At 57.2% G+C, this 17,250-nt stretch overlaps 1 protein-coding gene across 2 annotated transcripts; it reads left to right on the top strand.

Moving 5' to 3' along the window:
• Positions 1-12,992, top strand: STAC2 (SH3 and cysteine rich domain 2). Of its 2 annotated transcripts, none has more exons than XM_040497372.1 (11): positions 1-488; positions 7,197-7,503; positions 7,845-7,939; positions 8,125-8,215; positions 8,832-8,944; positions 9,034-9,106; positions 9,199-9,260; positions 9,749-9,846; positions 10,225-10,276; positions 10,625-10,762; positions 11,386-12,992. In XM_040497372.1, exons 1-11 carry the CDS (start codon positions 399-401, stop codon positions 11,488-11,490), a joined length of 1,224 nt encoding a protein of 407 aa, XP_040353306.1. In that variant the 5' UTR covers positions 1-398; the 3' UTR covers positions 11,491-12,992. The 2 variants fall into 2 exon arrangements, with proteins under 2 accessions (XP_040353306.1, XP_040353305.1); XM_040497371.1 differs by having other exon boundaries at positions 3-488; positions 7,845-7,942.
• Positions 12,993-17,250: the final 4,258 nt, after the last annotated feature.

Raw genomic sequence — 17,250 nt, 5'->3', positions numbered from 1 at the left:
GAGAGGGATGGGGGGCGGGCGCAGAGGACGGCGGAGCCGGCCGGACACGGACTGCTCCTCCGCTCCCTCCCTCAGCACATCCCCGCGTCCCCACTTCCCTCCTCCCCTCGCTCCGAGCAGCATCCTCTGCAGACCCTCGGTCCTCCTTCCCGGGGTCGTCCGGCTCCAGCGGCTCCCCGTAATTACCCCTCTTCACCGGCCAACCCGGGAACTTTCTCCACCCGCTCCCGGGAGTGGGGGGTCGCTTTTTTCCTGGGGCGGATTTTTCCTGGGGTTCACTGGGGGGCAGTCTCTGGAAAAGGGCTTGAGGGTCCCAGAGAGACGTCTGCCACCTGCCACCTGCCCCCAGGGGGCCTGCCGTCGGGTCTTGGCACCCCCTCTTCCTCTCTACCCCAACCATGACCGAAATGAGCGAGAAGGAGAACGAACCGGATGACGCGGCCACCCGCACCCCCCCGGGGACCGTCTCTGCCCTCCAGGAAACCAAGGTAACTCAGGAGAAGAGGCCTGGACCCCTGCCCGGTGCGCCCCCCAGCCCCGGTGCCCATTTCCCGACGCGGTCACCACCGTGGGCTCGGATGGCCCGGGGGTCACGGCAGCGGGACCCGTGTAATGCCGAAGGCTCTGCGCGACGACCGGGGCGAGGGGGTTCGCGACGAGGGGCCGCAAGGAGCCCACATCACACAAGCACGACACGCCCTTGCGCGCGTGATGAGCGGACGCGCTGCCGAGACCCTCCTGGGAGGTTGTAACTCGGCTTTGTTGGAGGGAATCGGCGCAGCGAAGGCGGCGGGAACGTGTAGCGGTGTGTAGCGGGTGTGGGCCGGTGTACGCGCCGGTGTGTGCGTGCGAGGCGCACCCCTCTCGCGCCCGCAGGTCTATGTCTGTAGCTCAGTCTGTCCCTCTGTCTTTGCCTGTGTCTCTCTGAAAATGTCTCTACAACCTGTTTGTCGGTCTTGGTGTCTTTCCCGCTTTCTCTATATGTTTATCTCTGAGTCTCTCCGGTTGTCTCTTTCGGACCCACTGCAGTCCTGCATTTCCCCCTCCCAACCAGGTTAGGCTCCGGGATGTGAGGCCACGGCCCGAGGTGCGTAGCTTCCGAGTGCGCGCTGGGGGCTGCCGCAGCGCTGGCCATCGCGGGCGGGGACCGGGGGACTGTTGTTGCGGCTCCAGAGCAGAAGGGCAGGCAGCCCCACCCCCCACCCCCGGAGCCGGACAGGGCGCCGGGGAGAGGGTGGGTGGAAGCAAAAAGAGAAGTCATCGTAATTAATGAATGTCATAATTAACCCTAATTATGTATGATTGTTACTCCTGCGGGAGTCACAATGAATAAATTATTCCCCAGTGAAGGCAGGCGGAGCCCAGACTCCTGGCGCTGAAGGGATTGGGGGAGGCCACCACTTAAATTTAACCCCCACCTCTAATCTGTCTGCTTCCTCTCCAAGTTCTAGGTGCTCACACTGACCCGCAAGAAGTTCTGCGGGGGAGCAACATGAACTGAGCGGGCTGGGGATGGGGAGAGAAAAAGAGACTGTGTCAAGGGTGCTCTCTGCCCCCTCCCCAGACTTCAGGCCAAAGCCTCCTTCCCTCTCCTCTGCACCCTGGTGTTTTGTTCCCACCTGCTCCTGTTGTCCAGATGAGGAGCGGGGCCACTAAAGACCAAAAATGGGTGGGGTCTTTGGCTCCTTCGGTGTCAAGAGCTCTTTCCAGCTTCTATCTTGATCCTAATTCTGTCTAGGCCACCCCTCAGGGTACGAGGTTAATTCAAGGTCAAGGTCATCAAGAAAATGACCAGGGGTAGATGAGTAGGGGCAGGGTAGGGCCTGGCTGAGATACCCCAGGTAGCGTTCCACCTTTAAACGAGAGGGACCCACTGGGTCTCCATGTCAAAGTCTTCAGATCCCAACTTGACCTTCTTCTGCCCCCTCCTGAGAATGAGACTGTGGTCTCTCAGACCACAGAGTTAACTGCCTCTCAGAGACCCAGGTCTGTACTAGGAAAGGAATGAGGTGTTGGGGGTGGGAGGATTTTGTTTGTAGCATTTGTGACAGCTTAAAAAAAAAACAAAACCCAGAGGGTCCAGGGAGCTGAGCCCCATCCTGAGTTCCAATATCCCTGGCCTTCTCAGTTGCCTTCTAGTCATTCAAGACGGACATACACAATTCCCTTGCTTGCTTCCTAAGGGTATGGGGGCCTCCCAGGCCCTACCTTTCTTCCCACAGGAGGCCTGGCTGCCCGCCCCCCTCCTTAAGAGCTCTCCAAAGGCAGGCAGGAGCCTGGGCCTTGCTGCCTCAGCAAACCCACAGGCTGCAAACTCAGCCCTGTGGGCAGGGGGAGGTCAGGGCCCGGCAGGTCTGTACCTCCCTCCTCCCAGCCCAAGGACCATCCAGTGCTATCACCTCTGAATCTGAGCCATGGAGATCCCAAGAGCAAGAGGGGAGGGAAATTGCACACCTTGCCCTGTCCCTTTACCCCCCTCCCCTAAATCTCACCCCTGCGAAGGACTGTTATAACAATACAGGCTGGGCTGCCGGTCTGGGTGGGGGTATTCAGGAGGGTAGAAGTGGGCAGGGAGAGAATTCAGGGCCCCGCCAGCCCCTTTAGCTCCCCCCACCTCAACCTGTCCCTAAGAAGCTTTGGTCTCCAGACTATAGGGCTTGGGGAGGGGGAAGGAAGAGGGTTGTGGCCCACCCAACTCAGCTTGAAGCAGGTGCAACACTGCCCATTGGGCAGTGAAGCCAGCATTCCAGGCTTATTCGTCAGTGCTTGGGGTCTCCTGGGCATTTCTTGCCAGCCCAAGCCCAGTCTCCTTCCCACCCTAAGGTTGGCTCGTATCCCTGTATTCAAGCTACTCCGTGACCCTCCTAGTGTCACCATTGCCATCTCTGGGTCCCCATGCCATCCTACCGCTGGGTGGTTCCATCACCCCCTTTAGTGCCATCCCTGGGAAGACCCTGCCATGCCAACATTGCCATCTGAGTCAGCTTGTGCCACATCCGCCACCACCCACCGCCAGCTGCCTAGTGCCCTTTCAGGAGCTGGAGGGAAGTAAGGAGATGCTGTAGGGAGTTGAGGAATAGAAGGGACCATCCAGTATGTGGGGAGGTGGGGAGGAGGCAGGCTGGCCAAACCCAGCCTCTGGGAGGGGATTCAGAAGAACAGGCCTGGTGGTCCAGGCTCTAAGCCAGACAGGCTCCTGGTGCATCATCAGGAGGGAATAGCATCCAGGGGGGCCAGCTTGCCAGGGTACATGGCAACTTCTCCCCATGCCAGGCAATGGTTCCTGGGACACTGGGGGCACCAAAAAGATAGCTGATGGGAGATAGGAAAAAGTCCTCTCTGGGAACTAGGAGTGCCTGGCCACGCGGAGCCAAAATGAGGTTTGGGCACTCAAACTAGATGTCTCTGAGTGGACAGGCATCAAGCTATTTGGAAGAGGTGCCCCCATCCTGCTCTTCAGCCACAACCCTTGACATCTGCCAGCCACTCCAGGTAGTATGTTGTTCCTTCCTGCTTCTCTGCCCTCCTGGGATCTGGAACCCACAGCTGAGCCAGGGAGTCAGTGAGCAGAATTGGGGCTGCCCCAGTGCTGGGGAACATTCTGTTCCAGAGACCTCTGGTACCCTGCAGAGAGGTAGCTCTTGGCACTGGGGCCAAGGGAAGACCAGGAAAGGGCACAGGCTGGAGAGTAAGGCGGCTTAAAATCTCATCCTGTGGCGATTACTATGGAAACAGCTTTGGGAGGGGGGAACATGACTGATGTCTTCAAATATTTGAAGGACTGATATGTAGAAGAGGGGAGTAGCCCTTTCGGGAGCCAAGGGAGGAGCAGAGCCGATAGGCAAAGATCTCAGGGAGGCAGGTTTCAGCTCTATATAGGGAAGCGCTTTCCATGGATTGCAGCTGCCCAAAGATGGAATGACTGGCGCAAGAGAGGGTGTGCTTCCTGCCACAGGAGGTGACCAACAGAGTCAGACAACCACTCAGAAGTGACATGGCCAAGGCATTGTGAGATGATAGTGTGGGCTGGGGACCGCTCTAGATGGCCAGTCTTTCAGGTTCCTTTCAACCCTAAATTTCATGATTGACCTGGTGGCCATGCCCATGGCATAGCTGAGAAGCAGGGGTGAGGGCCACGGCAGAGCCCAGAGCAGCGGGGCCCTTCTGGTCATTTGGACTTAACAGCCAAAGCCACTGGTTCAAGTTCTGTCTCTGCCACTTACCAGCTGAGGTCTCGCTATGGGTGGGTGATTTAACTCCTATGTGCCTATGAGTTCGTCTGCAAAGTGGGACAGTGATTATCAGTGTCTCGGGGGTGGTAATGCCAGGATTAATGAGGTGCTGCTTATGAAGTGCTACCTCAATTCCAGTATTCTGATATGATAGCCCCTCGTCATATCATTAAGTTTAGGTTTTTGCTTTTTGGACCCAGAGCCTTGTGTTGCTTAGAGAGCATCTGGTCCTGACTCCTTTCTCTTGGATGTGGGGAAACTGAGGCCCAAGAGTGGAAGTGAAGTGACCTGCCTTCAGGTGGTCGGTTTAGCTTTGCACCCACCTCCAGCACATCCTCCCAGAGACCTCTTGTGCTCTATGCTCTGGCCCCTGGGCAGAATCGTGAGGGTCTGTGAGAGCCTCCAACGCCACACTGGCTCACAGAATACATTTGTGTTCTAATTAATTGTCCCTCTGGCCCTCCACTTCTGCCCTAACACCCAGGTATCTGAGGCCTGGGGCCCTGCTTCTCTTAGACACACAAAGAAGCCCACAGTGCTATCCAGGAAGCTGAATTTGGAAAGAGCTGGGGAACTTAGCCCGCCAGACACCCCAAGGCTCTGGCCTCCCAGCTGTCACACTGGGGCCTGCCTCATGTCCAAATCTCAATCTCTCTCTCTCTCTCTTTTTTAAGTAGACCCCATGCCCGCTGTGGGGCTTAAACTCACAACCCTGAGATGAAGAGTAACATGTTCTACTGACTGAGCCAGACAGACACCCTTAAATGTGTCCCTCTCTGCTTCTCCCTATGTCTTGCTGCCTGCTGGCCTCCCTGGGGCCACACAGGCTGCTTGATGTGCCAGTTGGGAACCCTGGCCAAGTCTCCCTGCCTGAAGCCAGGCCACTGGCCCCTTTTATCTATCACTGATGGGAATATGTGGGCAGGGGTAAGGGGGCTATCGATAGGAAGGAAGAGGTTCCGGGATCTGGCTAGAGATGTTTCCAGACTTCACTCTGGGCAGACTCAAGAAGGGTATGTTGGGGTGAGCAGTGGAAGTAACCCTGGCCTCACTGCAGAATTGACCCTGTGCTCCAGAACATGGGCTGCACGTAGGATTCCAGCCACTGGGTCATCAGTCAGTCAACAAATATTCACTGAGCACCTACTATGTCCTGAGGCTGTGTGTGTGTTGTGGGGGGCCGGGAGGATGTTAAAGCAACCGTTCCTGCCCTCAAGGGGCTCCAGTCTCCTGGGGGGGGGGGGAGTAAGAAGTAAATGACCACCACGTAAACCAGATTGGATTTATAATGGAAGTCAGTACTAGGTGCAATGGGCCCCGGAGTGGGAGCTGTTATACTAAATGGAATTCCTGGAGAAGAAGAGACATCTTCCCAAAGGAGGAACAGTCACTGGAAACCCCGAAGGATAAAGAGGGTACTCACTGGATAAGGCAGAGAAGAGGGCAAACACAGCAAAAGCTTGGAGGAATAAAACATGGTTGAGTTCAAGAACCCCCGTGTCTGGGCTGCAGGTGGAAGGCATGGGTTGGAAGGGAAAGCTTGTCCAACTTGCAGAGTCTCATGATTGGGGCAAGGGCCTTGACTGTGTCCTGAAGAGCCATGAAAAGTTTTTAGCAAGGTCAGGGATCACCTCCCTGGCAGGTGTATGGAGAGCAGGGGGAGATGGGCAGGGTGGAGGCAAGGGGTTCCGGACCTGAACTAGGGCAGGGTTGTGGAGGTGATGAGGGGATTATATGCGCCGGAGAGATATTTTGGAGGAAGAATCAGCCTTGAGGATGAGGGTCCAGGATGACCACTCCCCCACTCTCAAGAACACATGGAAAACTGGGGACCTGGCATGTTTTGTTCAGCCCCCAAAGTGTTACTATTTTTTTTAAGTTTTTGTTTTTATTTATTGTGAGAGAGTGGGGAGGGGTAGAGAGAGAAAAGGAAAAAGAATCTGAAGTGGGCTCCTGGTGTGGGGCTCAAACTCACGAGATTATGACCTGAGCCAAAGTCAGGCACTTAACCGACTGAGCCACCAAGGTGCCCCCCATGTATTATTATTTTATTTTATGGAGAGAAAGAGAGCACACGCGCAGGGCAGAGGATTTTTTTTTTTTTTTTGAGAGGACAAATAACATGAGCAGGGGAGGGGCAGAGAGAGAGAGGGAGACACAGAATCCGAAGCAGGCTCCAGGCTCAGCGCTGTCAGTGGGAGCCTGAGATCATGACCTGAGCCAAAGTCAGACGCTTAACCGACTGAGCCACCCAGGCACCTGGGGAGTGAGAGAATCTTAAGCAGGCTCAATCCCATGACCCTGGGATCATAACCCGAGCCGAAATCAAAAGTCCCACACCCAATCAACTGAGCCACCCAGGCACCCCCAAAGTATTATTCTTTTTAACTCGAGTAAATGGTACACCCATGCAATGAAATCCTGCGTAGCCATAAACATGAATGATGAAAGTCTTTATGTATTGGTATGGAACGATTTCCAAGATTTACTGTTAAGTGAGAAAAGCAAGGCTAGGAAACATAGTACACTACCATTTCTGCAATGAAAAAAAAAAAGGAAATAAAACCTCTTGAATTTGTTTCCATCCAAATTCACATAAAAGTCTAGATTTCTTTTGAAAAAGTGGAAAACCTGGCACTGCTGGGCTGGCCCCGAGGACAGGCCTACATTGTCTGGAGCGCACCAGCAGCTGCTCTCTGACCGGCCAGTCCCCCTTCCGCCCTCACCACTCCAATCTTGCGGGCCCAGCCAGAACCCCTTGGCTCATGGAGGTTACGCACCGGGCTCCCGTGGGCATCCGGGAGTGTGACCACCTTCTGGAACGTGGCAGCCTCTCAGTACTTCATCTCACCTCTGGCCCTCAGCCTCAGGCTGCCACTGACCAAGGAGACATCCTGGCCCAGACCTGGTCCCCTCTGGCTTCCACTTATAACCCCCCACCCCCACCCCTGCTTCCCCTTTCAGCTCCAGCGGTTCAAGCGCTCACTTTCCCTCAAGACCATCCTCCGAAGTAAGAGTGTGGAGAACTTCTTCCTTCGCTCAGGCTCTGAGCTCAAGTGCCCCACTGAGGTGCTGTTGACGCCCCCGACCCCGCTGCCCCCTCCCTCCCCACCACCGGCATCTACAGATGGGAGCTTCCCTACCCCGGCCCCCTCCCCTTGCCCAATCCCACGGCCCCTGGCACCACTCAAACCAGTAAGGCTGCACAGCTTCCAGGAACACGTCTTCAAGAGAGCCAGCCCTTGTGAGCTATGCCACCAGATCATTGTGGGTAGGTGCCTGGCCTGTCAAGGAGAGGGGCCAGGGTGGGTGTGGGGAGTGTTCCTAGGGAACCGGCTGATGTTGGGCCCGCAGTCCTAACTGTGCCCCTCACGCTGGGTGGACAAATGAACAATTTGGCGGGGGGGTGGTGTCCAGTGTCGCCGTAGGTACTAACAACTCAGGCTTCGGTGCCTTGACTGTATGAGGGGTAAGCACTAGACCCCGAGGCGGACATGAGGATGCCCAACCCCCCCTCCTCTGTCCCATGGCCTAACCTGTCCTCTTTGCTCCTTGCCCTCGGATGCCTCCTCCTTTGCCGAATCCCTCTTGTTGACGCCAAATTCTTCCCAGGAAACTCCAAGCAGGGTTTGCGGTGTAAGACGTGCAAAGTCAGCGTCCACCTCTGGTGCTCCGAGGAGATCTCCCACCAGCAATGCCCAGGCAAGGTGGTGAGTGGGGACCACGCAGGGCTGGCTGGCTGTGAGTGCTCCCCAGGACTGGCATGTGGGGGAATGAGCGCCCCCCTCCAGACGGGTTCCTCCTGTGGAGTAGTCCTTGGGCTTGGGGAAGGCCAAGCTCTCGGTGGGCTGTGACATCCCCATGCCCTCTCTCTGCCCCCCTCTTGCCTTAGTCCTCCTCCTTCCGTCGAAACTTCAGCTCCCCCCTCCTGGTGCATGAACCACCCCCAGCCTGTGTCACAAGCAGAGAGTCCCCACCCACTGGTGAGTGTCCCCCCCATTGCCCCTGATCCCACCGTAGTGTGGTGAGAAACCCACACGTTCCTCAGATGGGCACCTGAGTTGCATGGCTCTTCTGGTTCTTGGCACTTCCCTTCTCTGAATGCCCTTGTCCCGAATGTAGGGTTCATTCATGCATTCATTCATCCATCCATTCATTCATTCATCCTTCAACAGGCATTTTATCAACACTTACTAAGTGCCAGGCACTGTGCTAGACATGGGGACACAGCACTGAAGAAGGTGGAGTTCATGGTCTAGTAAGGGAGCTAGACATGAAATAGATAATCACACAAATCATCCATTAATCACCATTTGCACGAAGGCCTGAACCGAGAAGGAGAGGGAATAGAGGATGAGGTAGGCGCTGTCCTCATCTGCAAGGATAGGGAAGGTGTCCAGAGATATGAAGGCTGGGGAGTTAGTCCAAGAGGATCTGGGGAAGACTGGTGTGGGCAGAGAGGGGCCTGGGGGAGGGATGGGGCAGGTGGTTAAAGGAAGGACATCTTGGCTGGGGCCGAGAGAGTGAAAGTGATCCGGGGCTTCAGGGCAGAGCAAGGCTGGCAGCTGGGTGCCCAGCCTTAGGGTGGCTCCTTGGCAGGGGCCAGCGGGAAGGTAGACCCCGTCTACGAGACGCTGCGCTATGGCACCTCCTTGGCACTGATGAACCGCTCCAGCTTCAGCAGTACCTCTGAGTCCCCTACGCGGAGCCTGGTACGTCAGGCACCAGAGGGGCGCCTGGGGGGCAGGAGTCTCTGAGGCTGAGGGTCCGGGGACTGAGCCCTCCCCCCATTTGGCCCCAGAGTGAGCGGGATGAGCTGACCGAGGATGGGGAAGGCAGCATCCGCAGCTCAGAGGAGGGCCCTGGCGACAGTGGTGAGTACAGGTGGGAGCCAGAGGCGGGAATGGAACACAGTGCAGGCCACTCCCTACTGCCTGACGCCCTGGCCCTGCCCTGGCATCTCTAGTGTTCACAGCCCCGGCCGAGAGCGAAGGGTCAGGACCAGAGGAGAAGAGCCCTGGACAGCAGGTGAGGTGATGCTGGTGCTGAGCCCTCGTAGGCCAGATTGGAAGGGGACGTCCCTTCTTGTCATTGACGCATAGGTGGGCAAGAGCATGGTGAGTGGGAGTATCACCGCCCCATCATTTGTCCTCAGCCTACGGGGATGGACAGTGCCAGGGTGAGGAGGCGAGGAAGGCAGGGGGTATTTGCCCTCCCACCGCGGAGCCAATGGCTATCGTGCCCACTCCCTGGGCCCACTCCCCACGAGTGGGCAGTTCCCGGGTGCAGCAGGCAGAGGAGTGTTCCCCTTCTCCATCCTTGGCCCAGTCCCCCGAGGGTGAACACAGAAGGTAGGAGAGTCTGACCTCTCCCTGTCATTGACCCAGGTGCACCGTGTCCCACCTCCTAGCCAACCTCTCCCCACCCCCCCAGAGAGGGTAAGGTCAGGGCAAGCGAACGGTGGGTGGAGCGAGGATCGTGTCCCCCTCCCGTCACTGATCCAGACTTTTCCACAGCCCGCAAAACCCCCTCTGCGGAAGGATGTGGGGCCCATGTACTCCTATGTCGCTCTCTACAAGTTTCTGCCCCAAGAGAACAATGACCTGGCTTTGCAGTAAGTCCTCTTTGTGGTCCGGCCCCCCTGGACAGCCACCTGGCTCCAACCTCAGGGCTCTGCTCCCAGACCTTGGAACATGAGTGTGAGGGGGACCTTCGGGAAACTTCTCCTGGCATGCTTGAGGCAGCTGAGCCCAAAGAAGAGCTAGACTGCCCAGAGTCCAAAAGGGACTGGTGCTGATCTTCTGCCCCGCCCGGGCTCTGTCTTAGAGAGAGTCTGCTGTACCTGTGGTCACCGTGTCCTCCGAGGGCGTCAAGAATCCTCCCCCCACTGTGGGGGGGGGGCATGCTGGGGACCTGGGGGACCCAAGATGGTTAAGATGCAGAAAAGGCAGGTCCCTCCTGTCCATTTGCGACCCCAGCTCTGTCCTCCCAGGCCTGGGGACCGGATCCTGCTGGTGGATGACTCTAACGAGGACTGGTGGAAGGTGACTTGGCAGGGTGGGGAGCAGAGACACCCCGGTAGGCACCCGACCCTTTTCCACCACTTCAACTGGCACTGCCCCACCTTCTCTCCGGGCCCAAAGACCACCCCTCCTCCCACCACGTGCCCTAGCCAAGCCCATAGGACCAACACTTGGGACTTGCTCTCACCTTGACCCTCCCTGCCTCAGCCTTGTCCCCCTACCCACCTCATGCCCATCGCAGTCCTGAAGCCACCCTACTGGGGGCTCTGGATACAGAGAGCGCAGGATCTGGAGTTTGATGGCTTTGGCTCTGAGTTGCATCAATGTGGGGCGGGGGGCTCTGGTGCTCATTGCCAGCCTCATCCCCAGGGGAAGATTGGCGACCGGGTTGGCTTCTTCCCAGCCAATTTTGTGCAGCGCGTAAGGCCGGGAGAGAACGTCTGGCGCAGCTGCCAACCCTTCTCCGGGAACAAGGAGCAGGGGTACATGAGCCTCAAGGAGAACCAGGTGAGTGCCCGGGCTCTGCAGTGGCTGGAGAGGTGGACATGGGAGAGAGGCGGTGGGGGCACAGGCGACTGCCCTGGAGGAGGACACTGCAGCCTGGCAGCAGGAGGGAAGGCAGGTTAGAAAGGTGTGACCGCGGGGCCTCCTGTCAGACCCTGCTGGGAATCGGGGCTGGTGACCGACACAGGCAGGGGGCTGAATGTGGTTAGAGACAGCTTGGGGGAGGGAAAGAGCACTGGATTAGGAGCCTAGAGGCTTGGGTCTGAATGCTGGCTATACCTCTGTCTTGTTGCATAACCCCCAGCAAGCCCTTTTCCTCCCCTTCCCCCCTCTGTGAAATGGGAGTTCTGCCGGGGCGGTGGGGGCGGGGTGGGGGGGGTTGGGGGGGGGGAGGTGGAGCTCAGGCCAGCCCCAAAGTGCTGCTCAGTGTCTGCTGATGTTCTGGTCTTGCTGCCGTGCCCAGTGCCCTCATGGGATCTGCTCCCATCACCCCAGCTGATGTCTCCAACCACATCTGATCCTGGTCCCATCGTTCCCCGGGGTGGCCCCCTGGGAGCCATCAGCCGGACTCGGGGCCAGGGCTGTAGGCAGGTGCCAGGACTCAGCTCCGTGTCTCTCCCACTCAGATCTGTGTGGGTGTGGGCAGGAGCAAGGATGCTGACGGCTTCATCCGCGTCAGCAGCGGCAAGAAGCGGGGCCTGGTGCCAGCCGACGCCCTGACCGAGATCTGAGAGGAGCCAAGAGAACCCAGATGCCACCCCTGCCCGAGCCTGGCCCTTGCTTCTGGCCCTGGAGAGGAACGGGCATCTGCCCACACTCTTCCTGCCTCTGCCTCTCTCCTAGGAGCCACCCCCCATGGCTTGGGAGCCCTCTGCACAGAGGAAGGTTTTATTTCTTGGGTCCCAGGGTGCCCTGAGGGAGTTGCTGCTCTGGGACTCGGGGGTGAGGAAGGAGGAGAAAGTGGGAGGGAATGAGGAAGTTCCAGGTGGGTCCAGCCAGTGCCCAGACACCCCCAGTTGCCATGCTGAGTGCGGCCCTGGGGAGGGGGGCATTCCTGAGGAATTTTCTCGCTGCTTTGTCCAGAGAGCCTTCTCATGTCCACACCACCTTTGCATGCCCGGCACCATTCCCCCCTCCCCACAGAGCCTCTGCTTGGGTCTATGTGTGTGTGACCCTGCGGCTGCCGCTTTGGAAGTGGGACCTTGGGAAGGTAACTTCCCAAATCCCTCAGCTCTCTGCCCTGGGTTGGGAGGGGATTCGGGGCTGCAGGAGGATCCTGACTCCACCTCCTGGTGTCCCCACCTCTGTCACTCCATCACTCCTCAGGAAAGTTCTGCGGAAATCTCTCCTATTACTTGAAACCTGGGCGGACAGAGGAGGGGAGGGCCGAGTTCCGGGGATAGCGCTGCAAACCAGAGACTGTCTCCTCAAGTAGAATAGAACAGCCTCATCGTACCCTTGTCCACCGGAAAAGGACACTCAAGAAGGACATGAACAGAAACCGACTGAGAACAAAAAACAAGTCCCCGTTTCACTGTCAGGACTCTGCAAGTTCCCTGGTCCCCCATGGCCAACCAGCCCCAGGGAGTCAGTATTTCCTAGTTCCTGTCCCAGGCCTCACAAGGCCACCCCCCCAGGAGCCCAGCCCTCAGGACTGACCTCCAGATGGCCCTTGCTCACTCCCTTTCTCTGGGCTTTGTAGGAAACACTGCGACCCCTCCTTCAGTGCAGGGGTCCCTCTTCTGGCTGTATCTGTGCCCTTGTCCTGGATACAGAGTTCTGGGAGGAAGAGGGAGTGGGAGATAGGGCAGCAAATCATTGTGTTTGGCCACCAGGAAAGGAAGGGGGTAGGCACCCTGTTGGTGGGTTGGCACTCATGAAGAGGACCCCTCCCTTTCAGGTTGCTTTTCTCTGGTGCCAACCTCCCTCTCCCCCCAAGCTCAGAGCCTCCTCTTGTGCCCTTGATCGTGCCAGCCAATGCCAGTCCCCGTCCTGGGCACAGTCACACCCTCCCATACAGTGGAAGGGACACATTCTCCTACCCACTGGCCCCTGCTCCACTTCTCCCCCTTGGAGGGGGGTTCAAGCCACACTGCCCTGTTTGCTGCCATGGGGCCCCCCTCAGCAATATCCCAGGGGCGGGCCCAATGCCCACTGTACATAAGGCTGCATGATGGGTCGGCTGGGGCACTGCTGAGCCCCCAGTCCCCTAAATAAATGTTTCTTGTCCCAACCTGTCTGCTCTGTGTATCTGCTGGGGAGAGAGGAAGCAAAGGTCCAAGGAGTGGGGCGGGGGCTGGAGGTTCCAAAAGAAGACAAGCCTGGAGGTGGAGGAATTTGTGGCTCTCTGACAGGTGGGGCGCTGGAGCTGGCCCAGATGTTGCAGGGGTCCCCATACCTCCCCACTCCCTTCCACCGCCCCAGCCTGAGATGGGGGATCTGGGGGGGAGCTTGAGAAGAAAACAGGGCGGCAGGGTGGGGGTGGGGGTGGGGGTGGGGGTGGGTGGGGGGTGTTGCGGGAAGCTGGAAGGGGAGAGGGTGGGGCTGCGGTCACTTTCAGGCTGGATGCGCACCCGTGTCCCCAGGGCGGCGGAGCGGGCACTCAACCATGTGCATTAGGACCGTTTCTGCCGACCCAGCGACCCAGCGGTGCCCTCCGAGACCACCCGAGGTCAGCCTCGCGCCCCCCAAGCCCCAGGCAGAAAGGCTGGCGGCGGGAACAGTCGCCGACAGTGGGGCCCTGAGATGACTCAATCATGCCCGTCATCGAGAGCCTGGCACGAAGGGGGCCGGCAGCGGCGCCCCTCCCGCAGCGGTGCCCGCCGCCCACCTGCTCTCGGCAGAGCTGCCTCTTTCCCCTCCGCCCGCCTGGCCGCGTCATCGCCAAGGCAGGCACGTCCTGTGCTATTTATAGGCAGAGGGGAGCGCAGAGGGAGGGAGAGGCGGGCTGCGGGGGTGCCAGGGCAATGCCGCCAGTGCCGCCAGAATGCAGGGGGTGGGGGCTGCCCCTTCTGACAGGCACCCACCGGTTCTGCCTCCCAGCCCCCCTTCCCCACCCCCACCCCCACCCCACCCCAAAGCAAGGTAGGCCAGGTGGGACCAGACGCTGAGCTTTCTTTGGGCCCTTTCACCCAGGGAAGGTCCTAGAGCTCCGCGGGTGAGCCAGAGGAGGATGACCTCCTCTTTCTAAGACCTCTGACGGGGGGAATGAAGACAAGCCCAGGCCAGTGGCTTAAAGAGAGGGGACCTCACGTAAAGTGGCACCTGCTGTGCTTGGAGAACCATGCCAGGAATTTTATTTAATCCTTTCAGTGACCCAGTGAGGAAAGTGGTGGTCTCCCCTTTTCACAGATGAAGAAACTGAGGCCCAGGGATATTAGGTGGCATACTCAAGGTCATACAGCTTATCCAGCCCGACCTTGCCCCTTTTATATAGAGGGACATTCAGGCCCAGAGTGGACCAGTAACTTGCCCAAGGTCACCCAGCAAATTGGTGACTAAGCCAGTCTCAGAAATCATGTCTCTTGTCCCCGGGTTGAGCTCTTTCCTTACCTGGGTCCCTCAGTGCCTTAAACTAATGAGATGGAAATAGAGACGCCCCAGGATACTGGGCCACGGGCTCCAGGAATCGAAAGCCCCCCCCCCCCCCGTAGAGAGTGAGAGCCTTTCAGCCAAGCCTTCTACACACTCCACTTGCCTCTGCCACCAGCAGGCAGCTGGCCTGGACCCCCGCCTCCTCCCTAGCCCATTTGCCGCACTGCTGAGTACAGCAGCTTTTTCGGGTGGCTGAACCACTAACGGCATGCTCACAGCCTGGGGGTTGGGAACAGCTGGTGCCCCCACTATAGCCTCTGCCCTCCTCTGTGCCCACTCTGGGGGTGGCTGGGCCAGCAACACCGTTGGCCTGGGGCAGAGAATGCCCAGGAAGCTACTGGTGGTGCCAGCTCACCATTTGGCTCTGTTGTCTGCCCCACACATGCCCTCCCTCCGTCCATCTCTGCCTGAGCTTAACTGGGCATATGTAGTATGAGGCCAGACTTCGGAGAGATGCAAAAAAAAGGGGGAGCCTAGGAATGGAGACAGGAGGCCTAAAAGAGCAGAGAGGTGAATACCAGAGGTCGGCGGGGAGGGGGGAGGGGGCGGTGACACAGAGTGAGCCCCGCTGTGCAGCCTTACCCACCTTGCTAGCACCACTCCCTTTGGCCTTGTCCCCCTTCTCCAGCTCGTGGCCCTACAGCAGCTGCCCGGCACCTCTGCAGCAACCTACTCTGAATCATAGTCTCCCATGTTGTCGGGAGGGTCAAAGGTGCTGGTGCTCACGCGGTGCTGAGATTCTGGGGAGTCACTGGCCTCTCTGGGCCTCAGTTTCCTCCCCCAGAAATGGAATTGGATTTGCTCAGGGAGTGTTTATCTGAGGGCCGTGAACCCCTTTAAAGGGTATGCAAAATTATATGGTGGGACTAGTTCTAAGATCTTGAGAGAATGGACCTTTCTTTCCATCAGAATTTCTCCAAGGTTCCAGGACCTGGAAGAGATCCAGTGGTTACTTTAGGGGATCGGCCTGCTAAGGGGGCCCTCCCTGACACTGCCCTAGGAAGGGGTTGGCGGCCCATGGAAAGAAGTAACCTCCAGGCCTGGGGTGAGCTTCAGAAAGAAGTGATTAAATCCAAGGCTTCCCAAGAGATAGGCTCCTACCTCCCACCTCAACTCCTTCAAAAACAACCCCAAAAGTGAGGGTTTGCTACACCTGCAGCAACCTGCGAGAGAACAGCACCATCTCCTGGTCTAGGGTGGAAACCAGCTTTGTGTTGCAAGTTTTGAACGCCCAGTGGAGGGTCCCATGCTTGGGTTACCTTTTTCTCTTTCCTGTAGTCCCCCCACTGCCTGAGGGCGTGGAGGTGGGGTGGCCTTCAATGCCCTTCGTCTTGTGGCCCAGCCAGGCCTGGGAAGGAGGTGTCCGTGTCCTGCGATCCAAGCTGGGAGCTTGACCAGGACTCTTTCCTTCAGCTTCCCCACACTTGGAACGGCAAAGGATTATAGTCAAGAGCTGATGGACAAAGTTCACACAGGTTGCTACAGTGGCAACAGGGAAGGAACCCCAAAGGCAGGTTCTGATGCATATGGGTGTGCATAAGACTCTGGGTCTTTGAGTCTGGGCTTTCCTGCCCCACCCTGTCCAGACTGGACGAGGACCCTAAAGACATAGTAGGAGGGGGTCTGGTGTTCCCAAGAACACACTAGTCCTGCCTTTCTCACGCAAGTGCAGATGGGAGCATCTGCCCACACATCCCCTGAAGTCCCCCGCTGGCCTTCACACTGGTCCTCAGGAAAGGGGAGGGCAGGAAGGAAACCAGGACAGGCATGCCAGTCCTCCCTGTGCCAAGAACTAAAGGAGATGGTCCCTTCTGTGCAACTTTTCTCCCCAGCCTAGACTCTGGCCCTCCATTTAATTGGCCGACTGATGCTTCCCACCTGGACATCTGGCCATTGTCCCTAACCCAGTTGGTTCCTTCTGACACCAGAAGCGTCACCTGCCCAGTCCCCCAAAGCTGATCAATGTCTGCCAAGTCCCATTTTACTTCAACATCTTGAATCCATTTTCCCACCAACACAAGCCATGTGAAGCCAGCATTTCGTGTTCCCTCATCTGCGAAGTAGACAAGGTAATAACCCTACTTTACAATGTTATGAAGATTAGAGAATCAATAGGAGTCAGTGTAAAGTGCCTAACAGTCCTTGGTTCGCAGAGCAGATACTTTACTGAAGAATTTATTGGCGGTTCTTACTACCAGCTAAGTGGCAAAATAAAATTTACTATTTACAAAAGGGGGTATGAATTCATTAAGCAACTCACAATGGCTTCAACAGGTTTTCACATCATGTGCCTTTATTTCAATTTCTGCTGAGAAAAGCTTTTTCCTTTATGCCCTGAGATGGGTATAAACCAAAACACTTTAATTTTTTTCCAGGTCATGATCTCACGGTGAGTTTGAGCCCTGTGTCGGGCTCTGGCTGACAGCTTAGAGCCTGGAGCCTGCTTGGAGTTCTGTTTCCCTCTTTCTCTGCCCCTCCCCTGCTCATATAGCCGCTCTCAAAAAATAAACTTAAAACAAAAATTACTTTTTTCAGTAATCTTTGTACCCAATGTGGGGCTCAAACTCACGACCCCTAGTTTAAGAGTTGCATGCTCTTCCTACTGAGCCAGCCAGGAGCCCCCAAAAATCCTTTTGGTAGGAAAAAAGTTTAGAAATTGGGATGCTCCAAAGACCTCAAGGTCTTTTGGGGAGCTTGGGATGGGGTCGGCAGTTAAAGTCCAGGTGGCATAGATTCTGGGCTGGTGGCAGCGGAGTTCTAGCATAGACTTCAACCCTGGACCCCAGGGCACAGCTGGCAAGTGCATGCATATTACTTTCTGATGACTTTGTTTAAACAATGTGACAATTGATGTCACAACTTCTGTTGGTTCCCAGTCAACATTTTACACCACTTCC

The sequence above is a fragment of the Herpailurus yagouaroundi genome, unplaced genomic scaffold, assembly GCF_014898765.1.
Source record: "Herpailurus yagouaroundi ecotype Mexico unplaced genomic scaffold, PumYag 189, whole genome shotgun sequence".
Taxonomy (NCBI): domain Eukaryota; kingdom Metazoa; phylum Chordata; class Mammalia; order Carnivora; family Felidae; genus Herpailurus; species Herpailurus yagouaroundi.
Note: the sequence above shows the minus strand (reverse complement) of the source record. Positions and strands in the feature narration are given on the sequence as shown.